At 43.1% G+C, this 13,463-nt stretch overlaps 1 protein-coding gene across 2 annotated transcripts in view; it reads left to right on the forward strand.

Annotated features, from left to right (window-relative positions):
* The first annotated feature begins 4,023 nt into the window (after positions 1-4,023).
* The window catches only part of tusc3 (tumor suppressor candidate 3), a 142,294-nt gene continuing 132,854 nt past the window's right edge, over positions 4,024-13,463 (forward strand). Inside the window, exon 1 of one of the 2 annotated variants that reach the window (XM_083765400.1) lies at positions 4,024-4,143. In XM_083765400.1, the coding sequence (XP_083621526.1) occupies positions 4,033-4,143 (111 nt within the window). In that variant the 5' untranslated portion in view covers positions 4,024-4,032. The remainder of the gene's footprint in view (positions 4,144-13,463) is intronic. The other variant, XM_083765401.1, reaches the window with a different exon arrangement.

Below are 13,463 nucleotides of genomic sequence, written 5' to 3' on the forward strand. Positions count from 1 at the left end.
GTGATGTCATGAGACCTATGTCATAGTGATGTCACGAGACCTGGGCTTGTGAGTGATGTGACGTGACAATAAATGCAAGGTTTCATAGTTAACCTTCGGTCGCAGAACTTACAAATACACTACATAAGACCCAGTTCCTTACACTATACAGCTAAATCTTTAATGCTATTTTAAAGATTATTTCCTTAAAAGTCCTAAAATCCCCCCTAATAATATGGATGCTGGTGTCCATGTAGTTAATCACATTATATCACTCCGGTTTAAGAACTGTATACGAGCACAACCCCTAAACTTGACTAATATACTGTGGTGGAAAAAGTACTCAAATGTTTTGCTCAAGTAAAAGTATCAATACTGCAATGTAGAAGTACTATAGAAGTTACCGGTATTCAACATGAACTTGCGTAAAAGTACAAAATAAATGGGTATTGAAAAGGTATTAAAAGTCCTTAAAAGTCCTAAAATTTCAGTTTTGAAATGTGCAGATATACCCGGTATGCACTTATGTTGGTTTGTTTACTGTAGTGAGAAAACAATGTTCAATTCAATTCAATTCAATTTTATTATAGTGTCAAAAGTGTCAAATCACAACAAGTTGTCTCAAGACACCAACAAAGATCCACCCAGAGCAAGCAATATTGCGACAATGGTAACGAAAAACTCCCCTATAGGAAGAAACGTCAGGCAGAACCCGACTCTAGGGTGGGCGGCCATCTGCCTCGACCGTGTCGGGGGGGGGGGGGGGTGGGTAGAGGGAGAGACAGAGAGATAGACAGAGAGAAATAGACAGGTGGGCTCCGTGGAGGGGTCTGGTCCACATCTGGTCGAGGCCGAGCTCTGTGAGGCCGGGTCCAGGTCACACTTCTGGTGGGCTCCATGAAGAGGCCTGATCCACGGTCACACTCGGCAGTCAGTTGGGGGTTAATATTAGAGGTCCACAGAACTGCGACGGGGAGGACGAAAAGAGACAACGGGGAGAGATTACCCGGATGTTGGATTAGTGGCAGGCCTTACTGGAGCCTATATAGTGTATATTACAAGTACTGCTGGGAGACAAACCCACACAACAATGTACGACTATGGTATCCAGCTAGACTTGGAGACAAGTCTAGCTATAGGCTTTGTCGTAGAGAAAGGTTTTCAACCTAGTCTTGAATGTGCAGAGCCAGAGCGTGTCAGCCCCATGGACCGAAGCCGGGAGAAGGTTCCACAGCTGAGGTGCCTGGGACCTAAATGCCCTGCCTCCTATTGTAACTTTTGATATTGTTGGGACAGTAAGCATTTTTGCATACTGTAGACGGTGTTCTATTTGGTTTGTAGGGATCAATGAGATCTTTGAGATATTGTGGTGCCAGACCATTGAGAGCTTTGTAGGTGAGGAGAAGAATTTTGAACTCTATTCTGTATTTGACCGGGAGCCAGTGTAGGGAGGCCAGTGAAGGAGTGATATGGTCTCTTCTTCTACCTGTCAGCACACGCGCACATGTTGCACATGAAACAAATCATCATGGATGTCACGATTGAGAACCATTGCTCTATGACTAGTAAAGCTGTCAAAGCTGTGCAAACATGTGTAATTGCCCATGTACGCCTATTTAAAGCATCTTAAATGTGGCAGATGCTATGTCACCCCCAGCGTGTATGGCCTATTCTACTCTCTCACTTGAAAGATGGTTTGTTCATGTCTGTCTGTCTGTCTGTCTGTCTGTCTGTTTGAACTGAGGGACAGACAGACAGACAGACCGACAGACAGACAGACAGACAGACAGACAGACCCTCTCTCCCTCAGTTAATTTCAGTTCAAAAATGCTTTATTGGCATGCATGTTTTATGAAACAATTATTGCCAAAGAATCCAAGTACACTGGGAAATCAAAAACTAGAAGGAAAACAAACTAATATAAAATAAATAAATGAACCAATCTCTCTCTCTGTCGCTCTCTGTCTCTCTCTCTCTCTCTCTCTCTCTCTCTCTCTCTCTCTCTCTCTCTCTATCTCAACCCTCCGCTTTCATGTGAAGTCGGTATTGTTTGATATGTGATGTCTATTCAAATCTGAGAGAGAATCAGCTTTTCACATCCCACACTCCCTTTTCCTCGCAATATTCTTTTCTAACTATTGATTGATGCATGTGCAGCATTTGCCATAACATGCCCAGACAAAAGAACAAGAAAGCATAGGAAACTATAGAGGCGATGAGCCGATGACAATAACATGCATTGTTCAAATATAATATAACAGTATACCAATGTGAAATATTTCTTTTGGCTTTTCTCCCCATTTTCTGTCAATATGCCACCTGCCCACACACATTTCTGTGTGCTGTCACTGCCGTTGTATCCTAGGAGGTGCGTACACTGGGAGGACGTAGAGCCTTCGTCCTTCCGCAGACTCGGTTTGCACATTGTGGTTCCACTGGAGGAAGAAGTTCTACTACATTTCCTCAATTTTGTAGTAGGCTACCGAAAGTGCAAAAACTGTCCAGAAAAAGCTGAAATATCAAATAAATGATACGTAGCGTGCAGGTGCCGTGTCATTAGTCAGAAGGTTCATTGTTCCGAAATTACTATCCCTATCTCTAACCCTAACCTAAACCTAACCGCAAGCACGGGAGCAGTGCATGTTCGGACTAACGGGACTTCGGATCTATGGGTAGTTCCCAGCGTGCAGAGTTAGTTCAGTCAGATTGTGCCGAGGAGGGAGAAAATATGTAGCAGAGCCGAACGCCAAGATAAAATATTATATGCACACTTGTATTCTCATTCTATAATAAATATTGGTTAAATCTATTCGTGAGTTATCTGACTGAACTGGAGTATAAAAAAATATCAAAGTTCTGGAGTCGTTCCAACGGATTGTGTGGCCTTGGTCTTTCCCTAATGGGACTGATCGAGGGTATAGCTACTGGAACGTAAGTCGGGACTTACGTTGAATACATCAACAAGACTACAGTTGAGTAAATTTACTTTGTTACTTTAGCATGTCAACTGCCCCTGGTTTGCACATTGTGCATCCAGCTAGGGGGCTGGTTATGTGACTGTCCATGTAGTGTTAGTGTAGATTAGAATCATCTGGCCATTCATTTGTGCAGTTATGTCCATGATTATGTGGCTTTGCCTTTGGGGAGAGTGGTTTGGATACTGTGCATCCTGCTATAGGGGACTGGTTATATCCATGCTTATGGCTGTAGTGTAGAGTGGTTTGAACATTAATTTGTGCATCCCACTAGGGGACTAGTTATGTCCATGGTTATGTGGCTGTAGAGTGGATGAATTGTGCCTTAATGAGACTGCAACACGTGCTGACTGTTACACGCTGCATTAACTTTTATTCCTACATGCACTTCATCTCAGCTGCCGAGAGAGAAGATTACTGCATGGAGAGAAAATGGAGAACTGCACGTTAATGTAGAGTCTAGACAGACAGACAGACAGACAGACAGACAGACAGACAGACAGACAGACAGACAGACAGGCAGAGACTATATAAGACTCCATAAAACAATAATCATAATTAAGCCCTGAATTGTAACGTAAAAAGGTATTATACCCACTAAAGCCTATATTGTCTGCCAATACATTAGGCCTATTGCCAGTGAGTTTAATTTGTGTTAGCTTTGGAAACCCAGACGTTTCATTTCATTTCATTTCATATTGTCATTCGGGCTTTGTAATTCACACCCTCTGAGCTTGTTTTCATAGTCTATTTTTGGCAATGAGATGTTGTATTTGTCTGAGGTAAAAACAAAACAAAAAACAGCTACCCTCTTCGGACGTTATCAACATATTCAAGTCAGTACAGAGGATTTCTATTAATTAGTATTGCTGAAAAACCTTAAAACGGTCTGAATGTTGAATAAAATAGTCTCCCTTATCTGTCAACCAAAAGAAATAGAGAAAAGAACGAAGAATGTAAATAAAACTACAACACCCAGAATTCCCCGCGCCCAAATGCACTTCACCCGATTGGCGGGCTGCAGAAACCAATCCTCGGCCTCTCGCATCCCATTCCCATCCATCCTCCACGGACCGTCATGGCGGCTGTCTCAGTGATGTCTGCTGTCAACCTGTCGCGACTGGCCGTGTCCCTGCTGCTGCTGCTGTGTGTGCAGCCCGGCGGAGGACAGAAGAAGAAAGAGGTACACGTACGTTAATATGGATATTATTACATTTTCAGCGAATTTCTGCTGGTTCCCTCTGCAGTGTGTGTATGTGTGTGTGACCGACCGTGTGTTCTATGGATTGTGCTTGTAGCCAGCAGTGGGGGCTTGTGCTGTAGCAGTGCAGTGATACTCATAGTCATAGCTACATTGTTGCTACACCATGCTGGAGTATTATAGCGGGTATTAATAATAACTCACATATACCGGTAATTGACATGTAATTAGTTCTTTGCACGGCGAAGCATGTTTGTAAATGGACTTATTATATAGAGAAACAATGAGCTGCTATATGGTTGGTTAGCTGTGCCACGTTGTTTGTTTACACCTGTTCCTGTGTGAGCAGTGAGATGTGACGTCACGTGCTGCACACCGGGGGGGGGGGGGGGGTTGTTGTCGACAAACATCAACTGCTGTAGTGTTTTTGTTATTGCCCCCCGCCCGACTGTTAGGATGAGAGAGAGAGAGGAGAGGAGAGGAGAGGAGAGGAGAGGAGAGGAGAGGAGAGGAGAGGAGAGGAGGGGGAGAGAGAGAGAGAGAGAGAGAGAGAGAGAGAGAGAGACTCTCTAGTAGACTACTAAATGTTGTGCACATACATATACATATACATATATATATATATATATATATATATGGATTAACCTTAACTCAGATTTAGATAATCATTGATTAAAGTTCTCAGCTGCCTGATTTCAGTCATTTGGATTCCATAGAAGTCAGCTTGTCTTCTATGGAAGCAATGTTGTGCAGTGGAAATAGCAGATCTATAAGATAATAACAATTCTTCTACATTCTCCAACTGTGTAGACTTCTTGTAAATTAAGTAATGCAGATTATTTATTAACAATTTATCTCTCAAGAGTTAAAGATCTATAAGGGTCCATGGTTGCCAACTCTCCATCATTTAGCTGGGGACAACCTGGAACCTCCTCAGGGACCTGGACCGGACCACTAGTGGTCCCCGGACCGGACCACTAGTGGTCCAGTGGTTTAGAATTATCATTCTAAACCACTGGTTTAGAATGATAATACCTGGACATTACATTTTCAGTCATTCAATTTTATTTTTACTTTATTCAATGACTGAGCAGTGCCATTTCCCAATGTAACTGCTGGACAACATGAGTTTCATTTGTGCAGAGTAGACTCGTGAGAACGAATCATATAGGAACTATAAGCAGCACCCTCCTTCCATAGATTTAGCAGCCTATTAGCTTGGTTACCATCATGCGTCTTATGGACCGGTCTGGCCCCAAGCGCTGGGTGGGCGTTTTGCAGTACCAACAGTATAGCTTGTTGGAAGGCCATATAGGGACACTTCAGTGCGGTGGATGGAGCTGATGTGGGCTGGTGGTGGTGACAGACTGGCAAGCTGAATACAAATCTGCCAATTTAAATGCTTTTGTAGTTGGATGAAGGCATCGCAAAATAAAAGTAATAGGCTATTTGCACAACAATAGATCAGCTCAATACAGAATCCCTGTATCAGTTTTAATAGAAAGAGGGGTGTCTTGATTGTATTTGTAATTACCCTGGTATACCGGCGTAAACCCTTACTCTGAGCCTAAGCCTATTCTGAAGAGATAATTGCCTGAATGAAACATTGTTGGACTACTTAAAGGGGGGAAAACTTGGACATAAACACAATGAATGGATAATGGATGACACAAGAATATATAGTCAGAATAAATATAGTGTGGTTGTGTCCTGTAGAAACCTCTTCTTGTTGTTAGTGGAATTGCCTGATCACAATTTGTAGTCACACAACTGGGCAGTTGTCAAGTCTGCTTATAAGCAACGTTGGGCTTTTCCCCCATATGGTCACAGGCACATTGAACAGGCTCATGGCTCGTTTGGCCAAAAGCCATGGAACTTGTTTGCACATGTGCCTTGACTTCATGTGGAACACATCTGTCACTGAAGAAATCAGCTATTTAAAATGCTCATTTGTATGGTCTTCTTTCTCTCAACTTCAGTGTTTTAACTTCTATGTATGGCTTACTGTGCGCATTGTATATAGCTTTGGGAGCAGTGCCTAACCGCTCAACTGTACTGTACTGTACTGTACTGTACTGTACTGTACTGTACTGTACTGTACTGTACTGTACTGTACTGTACTGTACTGTATGCTTGGGGTACGAACAGCTGCAATACCGCTGGGTGACCTAAAGTCGCACTGTTGAGCAACCTAAAAGGGCCATTCACACTGAGCACTATAACTATAACAACAGCCAGCCAGCTGTCTACTACTACTGCTACTGCTCACAGGGAAAGGGACAAAACTTACGTCTTCTTCACACCGGTCTCCACACGTCAGCTCCTAACACTCCCAAGCGTCAGATTCTCCCAAGCGTCAGATTCTAAAAATGTCAGTCGCTCTTCGATTTTTCAAAAATAGCAGACCTACAAGCTCATATCGCGCCACTCGGTGGCGCGATATGAGCTTGTAGATCTGCTATTTTTAAATAGCTAAAGCATAACATGATGCTGACACCAAAATGGGTGCCCGGTCAGAATGGGTTAAGAAATTGAGTTGCATAATATGCGACCTAATAGTTCAAGGGGTTCAAGGTTCTTTATTATTTGTCTCCCGAGGAAGAAATTTGTCTTAGACAAAGGGCCCGCATAAGCGTGGCCCTTATGCCCATGTCGCCGCAGTGCAGTGCCAATACATCTTTCTAGCATCAAGCTAAAGTAAGATGAGGTAATAATAGGTCGCACTCTGGAGCCTTGCCCCCAAATGTATATTAAAAAAATAAAACATAATATAGTAAGACGCCCTGAGGGCGAGAAGCGGTGAGGTCTCGTGCTCACATCCGCTTGAGTGACAGACTGCTGGGCGAGTGCTGGCACTTTGTCATGGGGGGACAGATCAACATATGGAATTTATTCTGTACTGGCCATATATGGAGCGTGTCTTGAGTGTACTGGGATTGATGAGGTCAGATCAACATATGGAATGTCAGAACAGGTCAGCGCCATATAAGGAGATCTACAGTATAACTTTGGTATCAGTCAAATGGGAGACATCGAAGAGGAAGGACGGATGGGGAAGGATCAACATATGGACTGTCAGAACAGATCAGCTCCATATATGGAGATTCTTTGAGATTTTAGATCAAGTGTAGAGTTGCTGGCCGGCTCCATATATGCAGATCTAAGCGATGATCCAGTGTCTCTCCAATTTCCATGTATGGCTATCCAAGGTTTGATGAGGTCAGTATCGTGATCTTCATATATGGAGATGGCCATATATGGAGCGTCAACCATATATGGAGATGGCCATATACTGTATGGAGCATCACCATATATGGTGGCGTCACCTGACTGATGGTGGACGGGTTTTACAGGTTTTCATAGTAATCTGTGACCTACAGTCGCAATTTTTTTAATAGATCTACTGTACAAGCTCACGAGTCCCAACACGACACGCTGAACTTGTATATCTGCTATTTTATCTCAAGTGGTAAAACCGGTTGCTACTTTAGGGCTTTTTAACCTGGCTGCTTATGCTTGTTTCTCTTGCAAAAATCTGGCAACAGTGCGACTGGGTTTCAGCCAAGCTAATAGAAGTATATTGTTGTTCAACGTTGATAATGCATTGCTGCTGCCAATATGAAAATCCCATTTACTGTGAAGGTGACATTTCCTGTTAAGCCACCCCGCCTGGCAGGATAAAATTTTATATATAGACCTATATTAAAAAAATATATCATCAATCTGCATCCACACAAACGAGCTTTTTTTTTCTTAAATATACCCATGGGCTGGCATTCATGTTCCAGCTAATGTTGGAATACTATAATGAATAATCAAGCACAACACAATGCAGTGTACTTTTGTTGCACAACAATGGCAGATGAACGCTTTGAGCTTTTGTTTGTTTATTATTGTCGATTTCGACTTCGAGTTTATAGAGAAGTGTGATTGTATTGTTTTCAGAATATGAAATATAAGGGGGCACGGTGGCACAGTTGGTAGTGCTGTCGCCTCACAGCTAGAAGGTCCTGGGTTTGATTCCCGCTCGGGATGCTGTGGGTGCTGGCGGCGTGTTTCCTCTTCGCGTCATCAGTGCCCATACCCGAAGGCGGGGTTGGCGAAAGGTGTGTGGAGTTTGCATGGTCTCCCCGTGTCCCCCTAGGGTAGGTACCCTCACAAAAAACATGCAGTAATCCTGGTCACTAAACTGCCACCCCCTGGCCAGCCGGGGCGCCTAATGGAGGGGAAAGTTACTGGTTGGAATAACGTGTTCCTTCCACGCGCTACGTCCAACCAGGGAAACCCCCCCCTGTCAGGTGTAAAGGAGCAACTTGGACACTCAGGCATGAAGGAAGCATGAGTTCAGTCCGTTGCTCTCCCCTTGTCCCCCATATATGGGGACTAGGTTGGTGGAGGGTGTGTAGAACCCAGGATCACATTAGATAATTGACACAGGGGTGAAAGATGGGTTACAAAATCGTGGGATAAAAAAAATATATATAAAAAAGAAAAAATAATATGAAATATAAAATTTACTAGGCTTACGCTGAATGTTGGACAATGGGAAATTAGTAGATATTGTTTCTCGGGTGCAAACCTATTATGTCCAAAACTTTTCAGGATTAAATGGTAAATGGTGCATTTGTATAGCACCTTTATCCAAGACGCTTTACATAGATTGTGCATTACACACATCCACACACACATTCATACACCGAATGGCGGCGGAAACCATGCAAGGCACCAACCAGCACATCAGGGGTTCAGTGTCTTGCTCAAGGTCACTTCAACACCAACTCTGGAGGAGCCCGGGTTCGAACTGGCAACCTTGCGGTTATCAAAATATTCTCTGTGTGTGGGTCTTCAAAGATTAGTACAAATACTGGCAGTGGCTTTCAGACTGTTCTAGAGAAACTGACAGTTAATGTGGGGATCCTTGCCATGAATATGTTTAAGAACAACACTGGTTATATAAACAACTTTAGGAAGCAAACAGGCCCCCTCAAAAAAGCAACCAGCAACTAACAATATTTATGAGATTCTTTGAGCCCAAACCACACCAATGATTCGAGATGTAACGAAACCGTTTTAGCGTTCGTCACAGCTTTCTGATGCCGGTGCTTATTGTTGCATTGCGCCGTAAGTGATTCAATTCAAAAGTGCTTGGCATGAGAAAACATTAACATTGCCAAAGCAACTGTCAAAATATTACAAATAATAATTAATTTAATACAAATCAGCTATGTACAGACTCACATTGGGCCATTATATATACGTATACGGTAGATTATATGTACTAGTCCTTACCCGTTCTGATATATTTCAACTTGTATAATATATTTGTGTGTGTGTGTGTGTGTGTGGTTTTTTATGAATAAAAACAGCAGTATAACATTAAAGTATTCTTCCAAATGCATGGTAGGGAAACGTTTTCATGGCAAGAGCAAGGACCGCAGCATTTACACTTATTAGCCCACAGAGCCCCATTTGAAAAGTATCAAGGACCCCCAGTTTGACATGCAGCTATATATGGACAGTCGCACAGATCCAATTTGCAGGTGGATTTGCGTCCAAAACGGTCTCAATTGTGAGCTTTGGCTTGAGAGAACTCATGGCTTTTGCAACCTGTGATGTTGTGAGCTTGTAGATTAGCTGTTTTCACCAGAGCGTGCGCTGTAGCCACTTCACGCTGTGTGTGTGACAGTTGTATCTCGTGTTGTGTTTATAGCTAACTGAAAAGTGAAAACGGCCACGCGATGACGCACGCGCACACATACGAACGTGCGCACTCACAGCTTAAGTAGTTTACACACACACATGCTCACAGCGAAAGTAGTCTGCACACACACACACACACACACACACAACCTCCGTGTTGGCTGGGGGCGGTGTGAAAAAGGGTATAGGTGCGTGGAAGAATGCGCTAGGGTCCTTGAGGCTGTTCTTCGTGGCATGTTGTTTGTTGTATGTAGTAATTGTGTCGATGCGTAAGGGGGTTGGAAATATCCCGATCGCTCGCCCGCTGTCTATTGCGAGCAAAATTGACAGCGGGCGAAACAACTGAAGTTAGGCGGAAAACTCGCGAGCAAAATTGACAGCAGGCGAAACAACTCAAGTTACGCGGAAAACTGTGTCCCAGTATTAATCAGTGACCGTCCCAAAATGCAATTCACTGGTGACACGTGATTTCTGGGGAGAGGAGTTTTGCCGCCCTGTGGCTGCGGGGGGTACTGCATGCGTTTTTAATTCACTAATAAATTAATTAATAATCATTAATGTGTCAAATCGAAAAAAGGGCTCCGTTACGCCCTCCATATTCATATGGTCAATGCCTGTGTGAAAAGTGGGAGCGATTGGTGCAGGCAATGAGGAGATAATGAGGAGATAAAATGCGGTCGGACACACATTCACTCACACACACACACACACACACACACACACACACACACACACACACACACACACAGACATTCGGTCAATTATAGTATGATATACTCAAAGTAAAGCTTTTGGAAACAAATTTGTATAGTATAGCAGCAATTTTTTACAGTCACTTTGGGATGAATAGCAGCATTCTTTTTTACCTCAAAACAATTGAAATAGTGTACCAAAAAAGCCTTGGATTTAAAATGTGTTTAAAAATGTAGCAGTTTATACGTATGTGCAAGAACCCCAAGCGCGAATGTGTGGGATTGGGAAATTGACAGCTCGCGCCGCACACGGATGTAAACAAGCTGCGTCTGCCCAATATGTCTCTTTACGTCAAGTTGCAAAAATAATTGTTGCCGCAGAAACTCAACAGTTCACGTTACGTTGCAAATAAGTTGCTGTGGAAACAGATGTTTGTAGCAGGTCGTAGCTTGTGTGTGATATCACCATTCTGTTGCATGTAGTTGCATGTTGAAAGGAGTTGCATGGCAAATCATTCATGTGGTTTGGGCTTTACAGAAATACTTCTTTACTTAACTCCTGATAACATGTTTTGCGCGTTTCACACGGCCAGGAGCATTTTAGTAACATATTTGATAGGAATATATATATATATACCTAGATATATATATATATATATCTATATATATATATATATATCTATATATATATATATATATAGGAACTTCCCACTTCCTGAGTCCATTAAGTGGATGTGAACCTGCGTTATGGCTCCATTAGAGCGAACTGTCCATTATAGCAGTGGGTCTATTATAATCATTTAAAGTTGTTTGGGACCAATCCTCTGTGGCTGAAGACTGGCAAGGCAGGTAATGTTAATGTGCACCCTCAAGGGTTCCTGGAATTATTTCCTCCTCCATTTACTCACTTATGGCTTAATGGGTCATGCTTTTTTAACAAGGGTAAAAATGATTCTGTGAAGGGTCACACTGAACCTTTCAGCGCTGTTCCAATGCTTTGTGAGCTTGTGGATCTGCCCACTAGTTGCTCCTCTCTCTCCATCCACTACCATTGGAAAATAGTAAAAAACATGTTTTTCACTTGCCTCGTGTTGATGTTTAATCAATGCATTCAGTAGTCACTCCCGCTGCTCCTGCATCATGGAACGGAAGTATTTTCTTAAATTAGAGAAATGTTGCGTCATTATAACTGTGTTCCTTACATGAACACATGCACATCAGCCTGGCGATTCTGTCAGGTATGTTACTCGTTTATGATATTGAGTTACATTTGATAATGCCTGTGTTTGGATAAAAATAATATAATTATTGTCCATATGAGTAATTTTTTTAACACATTTCTTATATGATGCAATCTAATGGGGATTACTTTATATTAAAGTGATCCAGGGGGAACGGCAGTTATGTCGAACTTTGGTGCTTTTTTCTTCCCAAAACTGGATAATCTTTCTAGTGTTTAGGAAACTCTTCAAATTCACTGCTATGCGAAAGGAGCTTGCTGGTTGGTCGCTCAGGGAGTCACAGGCAACCAATCAGAATAGTGAGCGACCAACCAGTATGCTGACAATGTGTCAAATGTCGTCAGAGTGCCGGGCCAATCCGGTGGCACCATTCATAGCCCCTAATGTCACACCGGTTGGTGGGCAGCAACTGTGCCACCCGAGCACCACACAAACAACAAACTCTTCCTTTTACTTACAAAAGTCCATCACGACATAATTCTTATTACACTAGAACAGTTACACACTTTTCATACTTGGGGAGCTGCCAGGAAGTATTTATTTGTTTCAGTGCCTCGCTCTGTGTTGCCCAGAGGCATTTGCACAGCAGATGTCAGTGTCGCTGGAAGTCGTTCCCATTATTCACCCGTCACGGATGGCAGTCACCTTTCTATAACCTCTGGGCGACCACTGCTGCCCGCCCACTCACTGTAGATGCTGAGCAGTGTTAAGCAGAACTCCATCTTCTGGTGTGCCGCGGTGGGTGGAGTGTTTGGCCTGGAAACATTAGGCTAGATTATTGAACATTGTGTCTGGGCCCGCCGAGGCTGTTCCATCCGTAGCGCAGCGGAGCCCTCCGTGGATGGATATAGTTATATATTAGACGATATTACTTTGTAAGCTAGCGGATGATGAAGACCATAGCCGCGCGTGCGCACACACAGGTTTGTATTACTATAGTTGTGAGGACATCAACATTTTTGGACGGAATCTTTTTTTTCACTTTTAACTGAAAGCCTAAACCTAGAAAAATAGCAGATCTACAAGCTCAGCGCTACATGTTGTGTTTGTAGATCGGCTAGTTTTCGGTGTATGAACCATATATCTATTTTTGAGTGGTGCAACCACTCCTATAACCAGCAATGTCCGTCCGTCCCTATGTCTGTATGCCACTCACTTCAGACAGGTCTTATTTTCCAGGAAATGGTCAATTTCTACTTTACTTGTGGGGACATTTGGTCCTCACAGTAACACACACACACACACACACACACACACACACACACACACACACACACACACACACACACACACACACACACACACACACGGAGGAGACTGTAAGGTGGACACAGGCAAAGATATTGGGACTTATAATTTGAGAAATGTGCTGTCCCAGTCCAGAGCCCGGGGCTGTGGCAGAGAGGAGAGAGAGGAGATCTTATTTAGCTGGAATGGGACAAAAATGGTGAAGCAGCATTTTGCATTCCTCCTCCCCCTCCCTCACTCTCTCTGTAAATATACTGCCTATTCTCTCCTAACTCCCTCTTCCTCCAACTCCCCCTCCTCATCCTCCTCACCCTTCTCTGTCTCACTCCACACTGTCTGTCTGTCTGTTGTAGAGTGCTGACTTTCACGGTGTGGTGTAATAATAATAATAATTATTTACCTTTTTATTTAAATTTTTCTGAGGTGT

The sequence above is a fragment of the Protomyctophum parallelum genome (assembly GCF_964188405.1).
Source record: "Protomyctophum parallelum genome assembly, chromosome: 5".
NCBI lineage: Eukaryota > Metazoa > Chordata > Actinopteri > Myctophiformes > Myctophidae > Protomyctophum > Protomyctophum parallelum.